The sequence below is a fragment of the Pseudochaenichthys georgianus genome, chromosome 1 (genome assembly GCF_902827115.2).
Source record: "Pseudochaenichthys georgianus chromosome 1, fPseGeo1.2, whole genome shotgun sequence".
Taxonomy (NCBI): Eukaryota; Metazoa; Chordata; class Actinopteri; order Perciformes; family Channichthyidae; genus Pseudochaenichthys; species Pseudochaenichthys georgianus.
This window is the reverse complement of record NC_047503.1, coordinates 21742363-21761489: the sequence shown is the minus strand read 5'-3', so window position 1 is coordinate 21761489 and position 19127 is coordinate 21742363. Positions and strand designations below refer to the sequence as shown.

The 19127-nt window shown below is 39.7% G+C and overlaps 1 protein-coding gene across 1 annotated transcript in view; it reads right to left on the bottom strand.

Moving 5' to 3' along the window:
* Positions 1–8655: 8655 nt before the first annotated feature.
* Positions 8656–19127, bottom strand: part of tusc3 (tumor suppressor candidate 3) — a 139124-nt gene continuing 128652 nt past the window's right edge. The window contains exons 9-10 of the mRNA XM_034077137.1: positions 11286–11376; positions 8656–9758 (exon numbers count right to left, since the gene is read on the bottom strand). Of these exons, the coding sequence (XP_033933028.1) occupies positions 9743–9758; positions 11286–11376 (107 nt within the window). The 3' untranslated portion in view covers positions 8656–9742. The remainder of the gene's footprint in view (positions 9759–11285; positions 11377–19127) is intronic.

Here is a 19127-nt window from a genome sequence, read left to right as displayed (position 1 = left end):
TAAACCCGTGAGAGAGAATGCGTTTGAACTCCACACTGTTTCAGAAATAAGGCTTGATGTTGTTTGGAACATAATATGGAGTTTAATCACGGCATCGTTTAGCTGAGTTTCTGCTGGTAGAGTAGACCATAGATATATATAAACACTAGATGGTTCATGGGAGATTTTCCAGCGTAGCTGACCGCCCGCCATCTTGCTACAGTCAACAGTTACTCTGATTCGCGTTATGGTAGCTGTTGTAAGGTGAGTGATCTGCACAAAAATACTCTTAACTCGCTGAAATCTTTACTGATTTACAAACGGTTTGGTTTATTATAAACATTATTAGCATGGCTATGATACAGGATGCTTGGACATGTTGAAATTGCAGCTTTTCTTTGTGTATGTGGTTGTATTTATTAGCTGGCTAATAACAAGAGGCTGTGAGTGAGACCTAGTATTACAAAGTTTACACCAGTGGGAGAGGCAGAACTGCTCTTTCTTTTCAACATAACTTAAGTTACACATGATTTCTTCCAAGTGTTTTGGCTTGTTAAAAACATCTTGCATTATGATACAGGAATTTTCTGGCTTTGTGTTTACAGAAGTACCTGACTATGCCGGACTTTTGTGCAGCCTACGGATGCTCCAATCGCCGCTGTCTGCAAACAAGAACCCGTGGGATCACCACATATGTTTATGTTTGCTCAGTCTAATAAACCCATAACATGGTTGTGAAAGAATACCAAAGCTGAGGCTGGACGATGATTGATTGTTGGTGTGCCATGTGTCACTGTGTGTCTTATTGGTTTTGTTATACTGTATTTTATTGTGTGCAGCTGGTCCTTATCTCCAAGACACATTTAAAACAAATAACCTTGAACCTTGAAGCCCCATCTCTCCCCACCTGCTCCTGCTTCCTACATCCCCTCCACACCACACCAAGTTGTTCTTCTTAATAATAATAATACATTTATGTTGGGGGGCTGCCTTTCATAACACCCAAGGACACCTTACAGGGGCATAGGGGCAATATAGGGAACAATTTAAACAGTGGATTTTGTGATATATCAGCCGGGGTGAGACAAACCACTAATGGACTACAGAAGGACACAAAAGGACACATGGTACAGTTTATATTATTCTTGGTCTTTTTTCAATAACATATTTCAAAGGTTATGGATTTGTTTACAAATCTAGAAACTAAATACAAAACTAGGATGATATGAAGATCTCATGTCAAAAATAATTATGATAAATTAGACAGAACTGGCCTGTCTGTGAGCACATTTTATGTTGGTTTGGTTCTTCTGATAAAGGTGTGAATATCTAAATAATATACCAACATATGCTATTGTCATTAGTTGTGTCCCTGTTCTTCAAGCTAAGGCATTGCTAAATTAACAACTCTTGGCTTACAGAGTGGTAACATGAGACCCATTTTTATATATAAAATATAAATGTATTTTAATTTTATAATTTATTTATAATTTATTTTAAATATTAACAATATAATAAAATAAATGGAAATATATACACCGGCAAATATTTAAGATAAATACCTTGTGTGTGTGTGTATAGCTATTGCTTTATCTGATTAATGTTATTTTCATATGAAAGTCCATGATTATAAGTATGCAGTATCATAACTACATATTTGATGTTTATAAAAAACCAAACCGTTTGAAAATTGGTTGAAAATTGAGCAAGCTATGGTTATTTAAATAGTAAACCATAATGTTATGAATGAGAGCACTGCCTGTAGCGAGATGGCGGCCAAGTGGCAACGTCGGTCTCCATTGGCCAGCAGCGCGGGTGAGTCATCTAGTGTTTGTATATATCTATGGAGTAGACAGCCTTCTTTTCACAGAGCTCACTGCCTGCATGCGGACACTCCAAAGGGGCGTGGCCAGCAGCAGCAGCTCGGTTACACTTAAAGGGCCAGTCCCAGAATCAGCACTTCTGTAGCAGGGCTAAAATACGAGTGGGTGATCTGTTTGGTATTTTGAGCAAAACACTTCAGAAACATGTTTTGTATAGATATGGCCCTATAATATATTGTTCAAATATAACATAATAGGTGAGTTTTAATCACACAAGTAAACAAATCTCCTTCATGACGCATACTTTTATAATTTATTTCCTAAAACGTCGTAATCCCTAAATGTCACTATTTTTTGGGTATGCCTTTTAAATAATAGAAAATGTGATATATTCCTTTATCAAATGTGATGAAACGCTAATTTTTCTATTTGACTTTTCTTCATTTTATGACGATTCTAGTAAATACAAACATGATTTTACATCAGAGACCGACATCTGCTGCAAAATAAGATACATGTATTCCGTTAAGATCTAAGAGACAATTAGTTTATATATTTTAATACATTTACATCTGTAATTGGGTTTTTCTGTTTTTTTTTTTTTTTTATAAATCTTTTTATTGGCTTTTTGACAGACATCACAATGGCAATACAGTAGGTACGCATGTATAGAAGACGGTCTGTAGGAAAATTAAATAGTTACCTCGCTTCTAAGAGGAAATATTTTGGCTAGCTTAGCATTGGTAAAGTGAGCCCTGTGGAGCACCTTACACTGCATTAGACCATGCCTAGCACAGATAGATGAGGTTTGCACCAAACGAAGAATGTCCCTCCACTTACTGTCAGATATGTCTAAACCCAACTCACCCTCCCAGGACTCTTTTATAGATGTAGTAGAGGCTAGGTCAAAGGAGGCAAGTTTTCCATAAATAGTAGATACCAGCCTTTTTTGGTCACAATCAAGGGTGAGAAACTGGTCAATTCCTGACTCAGGGGGGCGGTTGGGAAAATGGGGAAATTGCTTTTGAGCAAAATGCCTAATTTGGAAGAAGCGGAAAAGATGACTGTTTGGCAGGTGATATTTGGCTGACAAGGATGCAAAGTCAGAGAAAACCCCATCCTTGTAAAGATTACTGATTGTGACAAGCCCGTTGGCAGCCCACATTCGGAAGGTGGGGTCCGAGCAGGATGGAGAGAATGAGTGATTATTTAAAATCGGAGCTTGGATTGAGGCTCTGTGTAAGCCATGTTGCCTTCTGAATTGAAGCCAAATCTTAATAGTACTGGTAACAATTGGGTTGACTGAGATTTTGTGCGTCATTACGGGAAGTTGGGAGCAAATCACAGAGTGTAAGGAGCTAGAGGAGGAGATCTCCATGTGAACCCATGGTGGGCTGGAGTTAGGAGTCTTGGGGCCAGTCCAGTAAATGAGTCGGTTAATATTAGAGGCCCAGTAGTAGTGACGGAAGTTCGGGAGTGCCAAGCCGCCCTCCGACTTGGGGAGCTGAAGAATTGATTTTTTAAGACGGGCGGGTTTGTCATCCCAAATGAACGCATTTAGTTGACTATCAAGACTGGTGAAAAAAGCTTTATTGATGCAAATTGGGATATGCTGGAAGAGATATAAGAACTTCGGCAGAATTACCATTTTAATAAGATTGACACGGCCAACAAGGGATAAGGGAAGGGAAGACCACCTAGATAGATCCGATTTGCATTTAGCTAAGAGTGGGTGAACATTTTTGGGAAACAGATCTTTAAAGGAGCTGGTGATGGATATCCCCAAGTATCTGAAGCCGTCTGATGCAATATTAAAGGGAAAAGCGGTTGGGGGGAGTGTCTTCGCCAGTTGGTTTACAAAAAATAGTTCGCTCTTTTGGAGATTTAATTTGTAGCCTGATAAACGACCAAACTGCTCAAGGATTGACAATATAGGAGGGAGAGAGGACACAGGATTGGAGACGTATAGGAGAAGGTCATCCGCATAAAGAGAAAGTTTGTGAACTATACCATGGCGAGTGATGCCCTCAAACCCATTGTGGCCTCTGAGCCATATAGCTAGAGGCTCGATGGCTAAATTAAACAATAGGGGAGAAAGCGGGCAGCCATGGCGTGTCCCACGTTGGAGAGGGAAGGCAGACGATTGAATGCCATTTGTGTTTACCGATGCAGAAGGGGAGGCGTATAAAAGTTTAATCCAAGAAATACATTTGGAGTCAAAGCCACATTTTTCTAAAATGAAGAACAAGTAGCTCCACTCAACCCTATCAAAAGCTTTTTCCGCATCGAGTGAAACTATGACTTCGGGGACATTGGACGGGGGCGAGAAAATAACATTGAGTAGCCTCCTGGTATTGAAGAAAGAGTGTCTCCCTATCATAAAGCCTGTTTGGTCAAGCGGAACTATAGAAGGTATCACGAGTTGGAGGCGGACGGACAAAATCTTAGCCAGTATTTTACAATCAACATTTAGGAGGGAAATTGGTCTGTAGCTGCCACAAAGAGTAGGATCTTTATCCTTCTTCAATAGTAGAGAGATGGATGCCATGGATAGGGTTTGAGGTAATCTGCCTTCTTTAAGGGAATCATTATACATCCTTGCTAGAATTGGGGCCAAAAGAAACGAATACGCCTTGTAGAATTCGACTGTGAAGCCGTCCGGACCAGGGGATTTCCCATTTTGCATAGATTTGATGGCTTCCTGTATCTCTAAAGTGGAAATGGGGTCCCCCATTCTGCCTGTGTTAACTACGTCAATTTGGGGGAAAGTTAAGGAGTCAAGAGGATTTGGGTTTATTGTGCCAATTATGGGGCATTCAGAAGTGTACAAATTATTATAAAATTCAAAGAAAGACTTGTTTATTTCAATCGGGTCAGAGACTAAATTGCCTTCGGGCGACTTTACTTTGGGGATTAATCTGGAGGCGTTAACTGCCCGAGCCTGTTGAGCCAGGAGCCTCCCAGCCTTGTCCCCCTGTTCAAAAAAGCGCTGCTTAGTTTGCCTCAGTTGTCTCTCCACTACGCTCGTCATTAAAAGGTCATGTTCCGAATGTAATAGTATGCGTTTTTTATATAAGGTCGGTGAGGGGGAGGAGGAATACGTTTCATCAATTCGGAGAAGTTCTTCCAAAATTGCAGACAGCCGAACCCTTTCATCCTTTCTTAGTTTGGAAACATACGAAATAACCTGCCCACGAACATAGGCTTTGAGAGCCTCCCACACTGTTCCACAACTTACATCAGCAGTGTCATTAATTTCGATATATAAACGAATCTGTGAATTAACAAAGTCCTTAAACTTGTCATCTGACAGCAGGTGGGAACTAAACCTCCACAACTTAGCGGGAGTAACACTAAGAGGGAAGTGGATGTCAATTGATACAGGGGCGTGATCTGAGGTGGCTATAGGATGGTATTGACACGCGCTGGCAAGGTGTAGCAAGCTGTCATCGAGCAGAAAAAAATCTATTCGCGAGAATGTGTGGTGGACGTGTGAGAAAAAAGAGAAAGCCTTACTTTGAGGGTTTTTAAATCTCCAAGGGTCTGAGATTCCTAATTGTGCTGCATAATTTGAGACTACATTAGCGGATTTTGAGAGAGTGCCAAGCTTAAGGGATGACCTGTCGAGGTGCACATCTTGAATCAAGTTAAAATCTCCACCCATGATTATGCGGTGATTGTCTGCGGTCGGGATTTTAGCAAAAAGGTTCATAAAGAATTGGTCATCATCCCAGTTGGGTGCGTAAACGGAAACCAAAATTACAGGCATGCCCTGCAAGACACCTGAAACTATGACGTAGCGGCCATTATTGTCGAGAATAGTATTTGTTGGTACGAACATCACACTCTTGTGAATAATAATGGCAGCACCTCTGGCTCTACTAGAAAATCTTGAGTGGAAGTAATGGCCCACCCACGCCCGCTTGATGCAAAGGGTGTCAGACGTTTTAAGGTGTGTTTCTTGTAAAAATATAATGTGCCCTTTAAGATGTTGCAGTCGAGTCAAGACCTTACCAATTTTAATAGCTTTGTTCATTCCTCTGGTGTTCCAGGAGATCAGACGCACACTTCTGCCAGCAGTCGTCATACTGTTAGTCATATGGGGAGTCTAATGAAGGTGGTCTGAAACCGTTGTGCTTCCCGAGGACTGAGGGGAGAGGAGTGGTGGGGGGGAAGAAGAAGACAGGGGAAGGGGAGAGAAAAAAAACAAAAAAAACCGTACAACAAAAACAAGCAAGGCAAAAAATAGACAAACCATAAACAAAACACAACCCATAAACCAAAATGTGACCATACCTGGAGCATCCCAAATACAAACCTTGTCTGAGCGCTATAGCTCAAAGCTCAACAGCTGAACTTATCTTCCGGGGTCCCGTTCCCTATACTAAAAGCGGGAAGCCCATTGTAACACGGAATAGTATTAAAGTGAACAAACAAAACAAAAACTCAAGTGTATATCTATATGCATAGAATAGTACAACATCCATATATAGGTAAACAGCCAGCCAATATAAGCATAGCAGAGGGCAATAAGGCACTGACATAGATCTCAAGTAACATACATACAAAAAAATAATAAGGCCCAGAGATAAAGTAAAACAGAATAAAATTGCACTTTAAGGGTTAAAACCCATAGAAGGAATCAGTTCAAACAGCATTCAGAACAGTCCAAGTACTTGGGTCCCATGTAGTGTAAACAGTAGCAGGTGCATTCATGTTCATTGCAATATCAGCACTAGGCTCAAACTATCAGTGCAAATACCAGAGTGGCTAAGGTGCATGTACAAAAAGTGTCCATGAAAGCAGAATCCGAAAAAAAAGAAGTAATAGTCTCTTACTAAACGTCCCATCAGACGCAATAGTTATCGGCACCATTAGTGCTAGTCAGCGTCAGGACGAATGGATGCTATGTAGCCTTTAGCCTCTGCCACCGAGGAGAATCTCTTCTTACCTCCCTCCTTCGATACGATGGAAAGCCTCGCAGGGAACAGCAGGGCTGGCTTGAGCCCTAGGTTGTAAAGCTCCGCCATCACCTCTCGGTATTTGTAGCGCTGTTCCATCACTTCAGGTGTGTAGTCCTCGTAGATGGCGATGGGCGTACCTTGGTACTGTAGCTTGCCTCTCCTGGCCCGGGCCTCGCGGATAATTTTCTCCTTCTGCTGGTACCTGTGGACGCGGATGATGACCGGCCGTGGCCTTTGCCCCGGCTTGGGCTTGTCGGTGAGTGAGCGGTGGGCCCTGTCGCACTCCGGCGGCGAATCAAGGACGCCCTCACCAAAGACCTCCATCAGCAGCTTCGGGAAGAATGTCGAGGGATGAGGGCCCTCAATGGATTCTGGCAAACCGACGATTCTTATATTGTTGCGCCGGCTGCGGGACTCGAGATCAGAGACTTTGGCCAGCAGTTTAACATTGCTGTCCGTTAGCGTAGCACAAGTAGCCTCCAGGGCTAACATGCGTTCGTCCTGCAAATTAGCATTGGACTCGAGCGAAGCAATTGTCTGCCCGTGGTCTGACACAGTCGCTTGGATTCGGTCTAGTTTTGCTTCGAGAGTTGAGATGGCAGACTTAAAGTCGGCAGAGAGAGCTCTACGGTGATCTTCAAGGAGGCCAGCTATGCCCTCCATGCTGAGATTGTTGCTAGCTAGCTCGGGGCTATCGGTCCTGGCGCTTTGTTCTTTTTTGTTGCTTTTCGCCAGTTTGGACGGCATACTACGGTGGCGTTGTGAGTGGAATAATATTATTGTTCACTTAAATGTAAGTTAGAGAAGAGTTACGGGCTTCAGAAAAGTTACAACATGCATAATACCTCTTATTGGAGTTTTTCATAGAGGGAATCTGACCTCCCTTAGGTTCTAATTCACACCAAACACAAGTTACAGCACCTCAATCTAAATTGCAAGCTCAGTTTATAGCAGGGGAGGGGGAGGGAGTTTTTTTTTTACTTCAATACGTCCCTACATACCAGGAAGAGTATTTAGAAGGGTGGATACATCTAACTTATAATAAAGTGTTTCCATGATTTGCTTTCATGTTACCTGCTCAGTCTGTGACTCTACAAGTATATTTTCTTAATTGCAAAACTAGCATTCCCATGCTATATAAATAAAGAAAAGTTAATCAACTTATAGACAGCCTACAAGGATTACACTTTGTACATTAGTAGTGGCAAGCAGTCTAATTCAAATCCTTAATTAGTTTTACAAGATTTGTGCCTTAAATTAGCATGCAAGTGTGACTTTTTGAAGCAGTGGAGATTATTCTATATGTCATTATGTCTTGTGTTCTACAGCTGCCCTATATCTAATATCCACAATCACATTGATTTAGCTCCATTTGCCGATACTTATCCCTCCCTGAAGGTGACATTTGTTCTGCTTATCTCCTCCCAACCGTAAAGGCCAACAGTTGAGGGGAAACAGATGGGAAACTCTGCTCATTCTTATATATTTAACTCCTTTATCTTTGCCTTAAAATATCCTAAAACAAAACATATTATTCTGGGGTGATCAATAGGCTGTATATCTTATTACCCACTCAAAGTAAGGATGTCATTACCAAGCATAAAGAGGGCAGGTGCTACAACCTATACTTATTTCTCATCTCTTACAAGGGGGCTATGTTTATTACTATATTGTTGAATGTTGTCATCCTAATTATATATAATTTCTCTGCAGAAAAATAGGAGGGAGCTCTTGGCAACCTTTGTCTTCCTTTTATTTCCTGTATGTAGTGGCACAATCAAACACACTATTTAACAGTTCAATAGCCAACTGAATATTTTGCTTTTTAAAAAAGGATAATTATTTCCCGATGAATTACTGTATGAAACAGCAAGACAAGGAGCACAATCTGAAAGGGCTTTGCAGTTTTATTACAGTTCACTCAAAATTGGGTCTGAAAGAGAATATTTGTATTACATTTTGCAAAACCGGTCTATCTGCAGATACATTTCTGCAACAGCCCACGCAAAGAAGGGTTACATAAATGGTTTCAATGCTCCAGCCCACTCAGTGTTTTAGTGGGCAGTCCACAAGTGATAGCATTAGAAATGTATGTATTCTCTAAATGACCTATGCTTCTCACATTCTGCAAGAAAGGTTACATCACTTGCTTTTGGCCTTCTGTAAACTCAGCTCATGAGCTACTATTTTGTATTAAGGGATTTAAGATCAGTGTCTGTGAGGGGAAAAAGTAAATGTTCATTTAGTGCAAAGAAAAATAAGACTTGTTTAACATTCACAACTTTGAGAAAATGTATTTCCTTTGACATTCGGTCCCAAATGCAAGTAAATGTAGATGCCTAATGAACTCTCATACAAAACAAGTATAGGCTGAAGACGGGAAAATAACTTGGTCCAGGTCCGAAAAATGTAAAGTCTAAGACCAAAAGGTGTAAACATGCAGTATAATAGAGAAGTAGCTTGGACCTGTGTGATAAATGACATTCATATTTTAGCTTTATCAATTTAAAACTAGCCGCACCATGAAAAGAGTGTCACTTTGTAACTGGTAATAAGCCATTCTAATAACTAATCAAAGGAACTTTAATTATCTGTCCCTCTGTTCAACTTCCATCACATCTTTCCAACCTGCTGCTTCTTTTGACCGGCAACACAGGTTTTATAAATAACATCGAATATATGGATAAAAAACAGCATTCCACAGACACAGGTATTATCTACTCACACAGGATATTCAACAACTAAAAGATAAAAAAGACAAAATACAAAGACATGTCAAACACCTTGATGTTCCAGTGTAAGAATTAATAATTTATTTTGTTTTCAACTTGCAGATGTGATGGTAGGAGGAACACACTAAAAAAAGAAACTCCAGATTGAATATTGATGCTGCCTCCTCTTCAAGTATCTTCAACTCCTTGTCTCTTCAACTACCGAATGCTCACCATTCTCTGACCTCCTCTTCAGGTTTCTTCTTCACTTAATAAGGAAGCTAATAGACAGAGGATTAAAGGGAGAAGAGAGGAGAAACAAGAAGATAATAGGGAGTTATTTTTTCCTGCAGAGGCTACCATAACAAACTAAAAACTGTGGCTAATGTAGATGACTGTTTCTAGAATCATGTAATCAGGCAAATTGCTAAAATAAATGCTTCCTGAAGACCTGTCTTTACAATTCTGAGATGATGCTGACAGCTTATTATAGTTTGTGTTGCTAAACTGACCACATATTTAATGTTTCATATGAAACAATATTTAATAAAAGTACTTCTGGGTTTTAAACCGGATTTTATTATCTCAAAAAACAGCCACAACTTAGCTGCTCAAAAAATCTCATTTAATATTCTGTTTGGATACATTCAGTATCAAGCAGCAAAGAAGAAAGAGGCTCTCTCAAATCATTCATAACTCAAATACTGAAGGTTTTATGTTTCAATTTATGAGCCTCTAAATTTTAAATAATTTCCCAAAGGTTTCCTGAAATTAATGCTGTAATTTGGCCATTATAAGAACCATTAAGGTGTTCTTCGATCGGTACAATTCTAATAAATCATTTCCAATGAATTGCTAGTGTAAACTAGAGGATATCTTAGTGTCTTGTGATTATAACTCAATGATTCCTGATGAAGTAACAAATTATTAATAATCTTAGGGTTAAATTGATGTGCTGTAATTGACGACCCCCGTATTGTCAACACATGACAGTCATCTGGGATATTTGGAAGAAAACTAGTTTATGAACCGAAGATAAGGCAATACCAGTTTCATACCAAAACTTAACTCACTATCAAAGTCACTCAACAACAATCATTGAACTTTAAGCCCCTCCGCTGAGGTGGCACAGTGTAATTGGGTCCAATTCCAAGCCACAATAGGATTAAAGCCCCCAGGATAGTAAATTATATGCCTCGGTAAAGTGACCGCAAAATCACAAATCGCTTCCAGCTCCAGAAGTGAAGCTGGAGCCGTTCTGGTGTTGCTGTAATATCATACAGCTGCTTCATTGGCGATTAATTGGACCCAGGCTCTGAGGACTTGTAGAGTGTTTTCTGTCACACATTAAATCTTATTTTATGTAGTGGTGACCTTTAGTTCAAAGTGGAACCAAATTGCTGCTGTTCTAGCTCACTAAGCTGAAGCGCTTTAGTATCTGAACACATTTACTGTATGATGACCTAAGAAAAACATCCATGATTTCTAATATTCAGTGCAACAAAGTCAGACTGCAAATCTCAGTTGAAGTTTTGGCACATTGCTCTCGAGAAAAAACACAATGGCGCTGTGGCTTGTAATTTTGTAGGCGGTTTTTCCAATCGAACAGCTGTCTACGGATCAATGAAATAATGTGAATGGATGGATCCGCTTTTGGCCTGGATGTTTGCCCTGCGTCTGCAATAACTTCCCAGCGATTTCCTGTCAACTTTAGTGACTTTAAGATTCATTGTATATTGTGTTTGAGTAAGTTGGGTGAAACTTGTGTGAGCATCTGTACAGTGGTACTGTATGGTTGCTATAGTTACCTGTAGGGGTACCCATGGTACTTGGACCTGAAAATGGACAGCAGGAAGCTGAAGAAAAACACCACCAGGCCAAGGCCAACCAGGCAGATGACTGGAAAGAGAAACACACACACACGCACACACGCGTGTGCACACACCCACACACACACACACACACACACACACACACACACACACACACACACACACACACACACACACACACACACACACACACACACACACACACACACACACAGTTAATAGAGTTTCAAGTTTAAAAAACCGACATAAAGAAATGGTGTCTTGATCTCTAACAGTTATGTAACAACGTTTTTATAACTACACTTGATGATTTCTAATTTAAATATATTCCCAACCGTTCACTGGTCCTGCAGACAACCTGATATATTCATAATATTTATTAGACAATGGCCTGTGAGAAATATTGAATACTGGCTAAAGGCAACCATTTAAATCACTTCATGCTCATTATAACTGCTGACGACATTCTCTCCGTTTGATCTCAGTTCAAATTGAATTTGCTTGCAGGGTTTAGACATGGTACACACTGAAAGCATCCTCGTATCTTCATGTTCACACACACACAAACAGACACATAATCACCAACAAAGGACCTATATAGACACGACCAAATGATGAGACAAATTCACATTTGACATTTGTTACGTTTGTATGTGTTACCTGTGTTGTTGTATGAATTGCTAAACAAGGAGCACCTATCTGGGGTAGGAAGAGTTTAAAAGCTCCTGTTCCAGGGGAGAACTCACACTGTTTTATTGTCATGTCTGTATGTAAATAAATGCAATGGCTTTAATTGTTTTTAAAAAGCTGTCCTCTGTGGTAAATGTGGGTCAGTTGCAGAGTTTTGTTAGGCCCTAGGGCAGCCTAAGGGTGGGGGATAAATAGTATGCTGGTGTAAACGATATCCAAAACATAAACTTTTGCTCCTCATCACGCCAAAAACTTTTAATATTTACCTTTATTAGGCAATCCCTCAACCTATGTGACGTTGCCCCTTTCTCCTTATCAACCCCGCTGTGCTGCAGAAAATAGTTTTTGCAAGTATTATCATCTTATTTCCTCAGTGGCTATTCTAAAGTGAAATATACATAAGCATGATCTTTAATCTGCAGAGGAATTGTAAGTGGCTGTGTGTGGGCGTGTGCACAAACTCACACACCCTCATGTAGCAGCTAATCCTTGAGAGGCACTATGTTAAATTAAACTGTCACCACCGACTGATATTGTTAATCAGGGATTAGGAAGAGGACCTCTCCTGGAGCCTAAATAGTGAGATATGGGCTTGTTCTCGTTCTCGCTCTGTGTGTGTGTGTGTGTGTGCGTGCGTGTGTGTGTGTGTGTCATTGTTCAGTGTCAGCTCCAACAAGACTGTTCTCTTTTCTTGTTCTTTAAACTTAAATCTAGCATTTACAATGAAACATATCAATCATTGCATACACACATACACAAACATGCTCACACAACTCAGGGGCTGTACTGTGTGTATGTATGTGTGTGTCAGGGTTTCCGCTAGGATCTTTTCTTGCCGGTCAAGTGTCCGGAAATAATTTATTTTACCGTACAAATTTGAAACTTACCGGTCATGTTTCAATAATAAGAATTGTGTAGCAGAGTTTCCGTTAGCAGGTAATTACCGGACTATGACCGGATATGAGTTCATGGGGCTCATTTTTATATTGCTTCAGTTTATAATCGTAACACATCGAAAGTTCAGATTCATTTTTCAAACAAACTACTTATAGTAGATAAAGTACATTATTCGAAAGTTTACATCAACTTTGAATAATAACACGGGAGAAACAGATCCTCTCTCTCTCCCTCTCTCTCTCCTGAAAGCCAATCTGTATCTCACGTAGCTCGCTTAACAGTGGGAGGGGCTTCAGGTGATCATGCAGAGCTGCGTGTCTCCGTCAGACTCAGCAGCTGATCTTATCTCTCTCTAGCGTCCGGTTATACTTCACTCGCGTTTATGTCCATATCGATCAGTTCCAGCTCTCCTGATCGGCCTTTATAGAGAGCACCGATCAAACTATTAAGAGTGAATATCGGCCGATAATGACCGGCGGCCGATCGATCGGAGCATCCCTAATTATTACCGGATATTTTGACCGGCAGGTTTTGAATTTACCGGTTTTTAATACATTTTACCAGCTGAAAAACGGTAATTACCGGCTAACGGAAACCCTGGTTTGTGTGTGTGTGTGTGTAAATGACATTCAACTCCTAATGTATTGATCACAGGCACACACATTTACTTACTGTACATAAACACACAGGAGACCCACTCAGCAATCAGTGTATGTGTTTACTTACTTATACGGCTAGTCTTATTAGGACTAATCAACCACAAGGGTAAAGTATTATGAATGGTCATTCTTCACTTTACATTTTGAGAGGTCATATTGGGGGTTGAACACAGGTTACCCTGAAAACTAATTCAAGACAATGTCCTGACGAGTATTGTAATACAAATCAGTATGTGTGTGAGTGTGTGTGTGTGACATTGTCTTAGGGTCTTGATTGAGAGCACTGCATATTTGAGTGTCTCCAGGGAGAGCCCTTGTGGCCCCGTGTTCCCTGAGTTGCCACATCTACATATGTGCGGGGGATTACGTGAGCGACAGAACGTCTGTGTATCTTCATTAAGTATAGTGGGATGTATTTCCCACAGCTCATCAGTTATGACTGAGAGGTATCTCAGTATGCTTCCATGGATAATGACACTCCCGATACACACACGCGCTAAGCACGCTAATGAACATGATTTATGACCTTGGCAAAATGACAAGTTGTTTAAACTGAATGATTTCCCTCAGTGACAAAGGTGGTAATCCCTCTTTTGACTGAATGACTTGGCTCAATTCAAATCCTGATATATTGGCATGGTAAGAAATAAATGTACATTTCCCGGGAAGCCAATAAACATATTAGGTTAAGCCTGCCTCATTAAGAGGACAAATATGAAGAGATATTGGAAGGCTAAATGGTTCTTCACAGTTTATTCTTTTGATTATTAACCGGTTTCAAGAAGCATTAAGTGTCTCAGCCTCAGGTTATTTTGGGGTCATCATGGATTTAATTTAGACTTCTCCAAGTTTCCATTATGTTATATTATAAAGGAGATATGGTAATTTTTGCAGTCACAGACTTGCTTTATAACCATCTACTCTAATTTGTCTTTTCACTTTTCCTGACACTTTATTTTAACCCCCAAAACCCGGCTTCATGTTTCACTTGTATTCACTTTCACGTAGCTTTTGTGTAAATCAAGGGTTAGGGCTAACTCCCCCCCAGAGCCAATACTATTGCAAATGTAGTCGTTTTGTAACTTAATTTACTAGTTCAGTAACTCCCTTGCTGAGAAAGAGTGTGTGCGCTGTGATTTGCATATGCCCATGGAAGCAGAAGATAACTTCCTGTGGCTGCACTCGGCAGTATGGAAGCTATATGCCAAGGATTTAACACCCACATTCAGTGATTATACTACCATTCACACCTAATCCCCTTCGATATTACTGACAGACGCTATGTTGCTTTATAATTCATTTATTTAATTTGTGTGTCCATGTGTGTGTGTGAGACTGTTACCGCAGTGACCGTGGTGTGTGGGATATAACACGGTTTATTCCATTCAATCTTCTGTCTGGATACTGTGTTTGCTTTACGTAACAGGTTTGTGTAAGCATTAGTATGCTTGCACTGCGGTGAAATTCAATATGCATGATGTGTTTTCTTCCATGTTTTTGAATTAGCAGGTGGAATTTAAACATAGAAAGAGGTTAAATAGACTTTTCTTCACGTAAGAAGAGAAGGAATGGAAAGGGCAAGTTAGAGTGAGGTAGAGGATAAAAGGAGCATAATAGATGAGTCCTGTGAACATGTGATATGTAAGCCTTAAACAGGTGACATTATGGGAGCACGTTTTCCTGCATGTCTAAGATCTATGTCGATCACGTGTGAGTGTTCTTCTTTCAGACTGGAACAAGTCTTGAGGTAGTTATAAAGTAATTACCATTTTAATTGCCAAGCTTTGACATTTCAAAGAGGAAGTAGAACAAAAACTTGATAATCTTGCCTCTAGATTTTATAAGTGTGTGTACTCATGTGTGTGTGCATGATTTTGTGGTCCCTTAGAGGCAATTGAAGGGCTTCTGGAGTTGCTTTTTCATCACACCCTCTCTAATTAAAATCCACTTGTGTGTAACTCTATCTCCGTGTTTGAGGTAATTATCAGTATGGGCCATCTAATATCTAAGTCCCCTTATCATAATCTAGAGATTATGCAGAAACTCTGCTTGGGCAGCAAAGGAAAAGGTTGAAAGCAATCATTTGTCATTAGTGTGGTTAAAGGACCACCTCCCATATTTCTAATGATCTAACTGTGCTCATCACTTCCACACCAGACTCATCAGGAATAATCTAAATCACAAAATATGTACATTTGTATTGGTGTATACAAGAAATGACAGCAAATGTAGCATTTTCAAATGATATGACATTTCTACTTCTGTGTCTGTAAATGTATGTAATCAAATCCACAACTTTGGCAACTAGTGATCACACTTAACCCTTCTGTTGTGTTCGAAAGCTGTCTACGTTCATGGTGTTCTCATGATTTATCTCAGTCCACGACATTCAAAAATTACTATCATCCAATATTGTTTTAACTAAGTTCACACATTTATTATGCATTCACAACCTCACAATCCTGTTGTCATTTTATTATTTATGGCCCCGAAACACATATTTCTAAATAGAAAATGGAATTAAATTCACTCATTATATTCCCTATAGTGAAGACAGTGGATAATTATGTTATCTGACTGTAATAGACAATTAATTAATTAATTAATTCTAATGTAATTAGAATACAATTTCCCCCCCAAAACGTTTTTACACCTTTAAATTATTAACTATAGTTCCAATAAAAAAAAAAACTAGAGGGTAGTTATTATATAATTTTAACTTGAACATAAGAGTAACAACAAAAAACAGTTGTAATTGTTTTGCATTGGCATTTTTTTGGTTGAACCATCTGTCAATGTCTATCAATGGCTAACGCCCACATTGGTTGCAGCTTCATTGCCACACTTTGCCTCCAAAACCCCACCCCAAACTTCAAGAAGCTTAGGATGCCAATTTGTGCTTCAAACAAGATTCTTTCATCATGTTGTGATATCAAAAGGATTCAGCTTCAGTGTAAAACAGGTACAGAATACGTTTGTTTCTGAGACTCACCTTCAGTGTAATCAGTGAAGTGCAAATCTACCACTCACTGTTTCTGTGGCTGATTGGGCATTGTGCTGGACTGACTCAGTCAGGTTTGCATATATAATCATTCTCCTCTCAAGCAACGGGAACAAGGACAGAGCCTTCTGCTGCAGTGGCCCCTGACTTCGGATTGCTCTGCCTGAACAGTTTAGGAATGCACCCATACTCCTTAGTTTTTAGGAAACACACATTTTTTAAACATACTCTGAATAACACCAGTTACATATGTTTAGCTACCAGTGCCTGTGCTTGGAATTTTGTGCATTCTCCTGCCTTATGTTCTGCTTTTTTAATTTAGTATCCTGTTTAATGGGGCTTTGGGTGAAGAAAACACACTACAAATAAAATGTATGATTCATATTTTGAATGAATAAAAACAGCTGTAGTTAAGAGAACATTATAAACTAGAGAATGCAATTCCTGAAGAAATTGCTAGTGGGAATGCTTTATGCTGAAAATGTGACTCTAAACTGCTATGCTGAAATGTAATGTGTAAGAAGAAAGTGAAGCATTTAGATTGAAATGAAATGTGTAAGAAGAAAGTGAAGAATTTAGATTGAAATGATACATGAACACTGGGGGCTTGAATGTGTGTTGAGAGAAGAAAAGAAAGTAAAAAGGCTTGGAAAAGCAGCAGAATATTTGAACTGCAAACTTCTGAACTAACTTGATGGCGAATAATCTGTCCCCATGCCAACGGCATTTGATGACACCCCATAATACGTTTAGATGCGTTGATGGCTGCATTGTTACCAAACCTGTGAAGTTTTGGGGCGTTTGGAGCAGTTTCACTGAAGTTATGAGAAAACCGTGTTTCATGGCGAGCATTGTGTTGCCATGGCAAAGGCATTTGAAGAAATCTCAAAACTGTCCCATAGATGTCTTCACGGCTGGACTGTTGGCACATATGTGAAGTTTGAGCACTTTTTGAACATTTACATAGGAGTTATAGCGACATCATGTTTTATGGCGAGGGATGCTTTTCCATGGAAACGGCATATGGTGAGATCTCAGATTTGGCGTAGAGCTGTTAAGGCATGGACCGGTGATATACAAGTGAAGATTGGGGGACGATTGGACCGTGTCGATTGGAATTACAGCCTTCATCGTGTTTCATGGTGAGTGGTCTGTCGCCATGGCAACGGCATTTGATGACACCCCATACTACGCTTAGATGCATTGATGGCTGCATCGTTGTCAAACCTGTGAAGTTCTGGGCTGTTTGGAGTATTTTCACTGAAGCTATGAGAAAACCGTGTTTCAAGGTGAGCATTGTGTTGCCATGACAACTGCATTTGAATAAATCTCAAAACTGTCCCGAAGATGTCTTCACAGCTGGACTGTTGAAGTCTGCTGCATGTCAGTTGGAGTGATGACATCATCGTGTTCCATTACACAGGTGTTTATATTTGAGCTAACGAGCTCTGTAGAGATCACAGGTTTCCATTGTTCTGAATGACAGATGAACCTCTTACATGTGAACGTTTTGTGGAAGAACCGTAACAGATATCTGTGACATTTCAAAACGTGAAGCATGTCAAGGAAGTTGAGTATCTGAAGTTTAATTTTTGTATAGTTTCGGGTTAATAATGTGGCCTTTTTGGCAGTTTAACTAAAGGTGTGCGGCTGCTACCGTGAGGAAATATCTGCCTGAAATTACAATGGGCTTCAATGGAGGAATTTTGAACGTTTTTGTCACTTCATGCCCTCAAGAGGCATTTTGTTGAATTATTTTTTGCTTAATTATTTGTCATTTTTCAAGCTACGAGATGTTTTCCTACGTTTATCATGAACAATTATGTCCCAGGATTGTAGGGTTTGGGAATTATGGCAGTTTTAAAAAAATATATGAAGGCACATTTCAAGATTTCTTACCCTCTAGCTGTGACATCACGCACTCTAATTAATGTTAAAATGTGAAGAAAACCTCTAAAACAAGGTCTGAACAAATGTTAATATCTCTAAAAGTAAGAATCAGATTTAAAAGTATTGTTAGACGAATAATGTTAGAAAGATGTGTAACATTTTAAAGTTGGAATGAGGTTTCTGAGTGAAAGTATGAATGAACAGTTAGCAGTTGAATCGCATGTAGATTAGTTGAAGTCTGAAGATTTCCTCCATTGACTTCAATGTTAAAAATGTGATGTATTATGGGATGTATCTCTGGAATTATGAAAGTTATGAATGAGAAACGTAATAGCCATCGATTCCCGACCGAGCTGAAGGTTTTGATGTTTGAACGGAGTTTCTGCGATGTTCAATGCGGGAGGAGAAGAGGGCCAAAATACCGGCGGAATAATAATAATACAAATTTCGTGCGTAGAATAACAGTTAGTGAGTGACATTTTGAAAAAGGAGAACAAACAAAATGAAAAGAGTAGAGATAATTAACTCTTGACAAACAACACATAATATGCATATGTTTATGAGCTTCTGCACAAGATGGATTTTAATCATTTTCATCTGAAGAGCTGATCTGCTGCCTTAAGTGCTGGTGAGTATTTTTCATTACTTTATGTGCATGACAATGTGTCAATCCTTGTGATT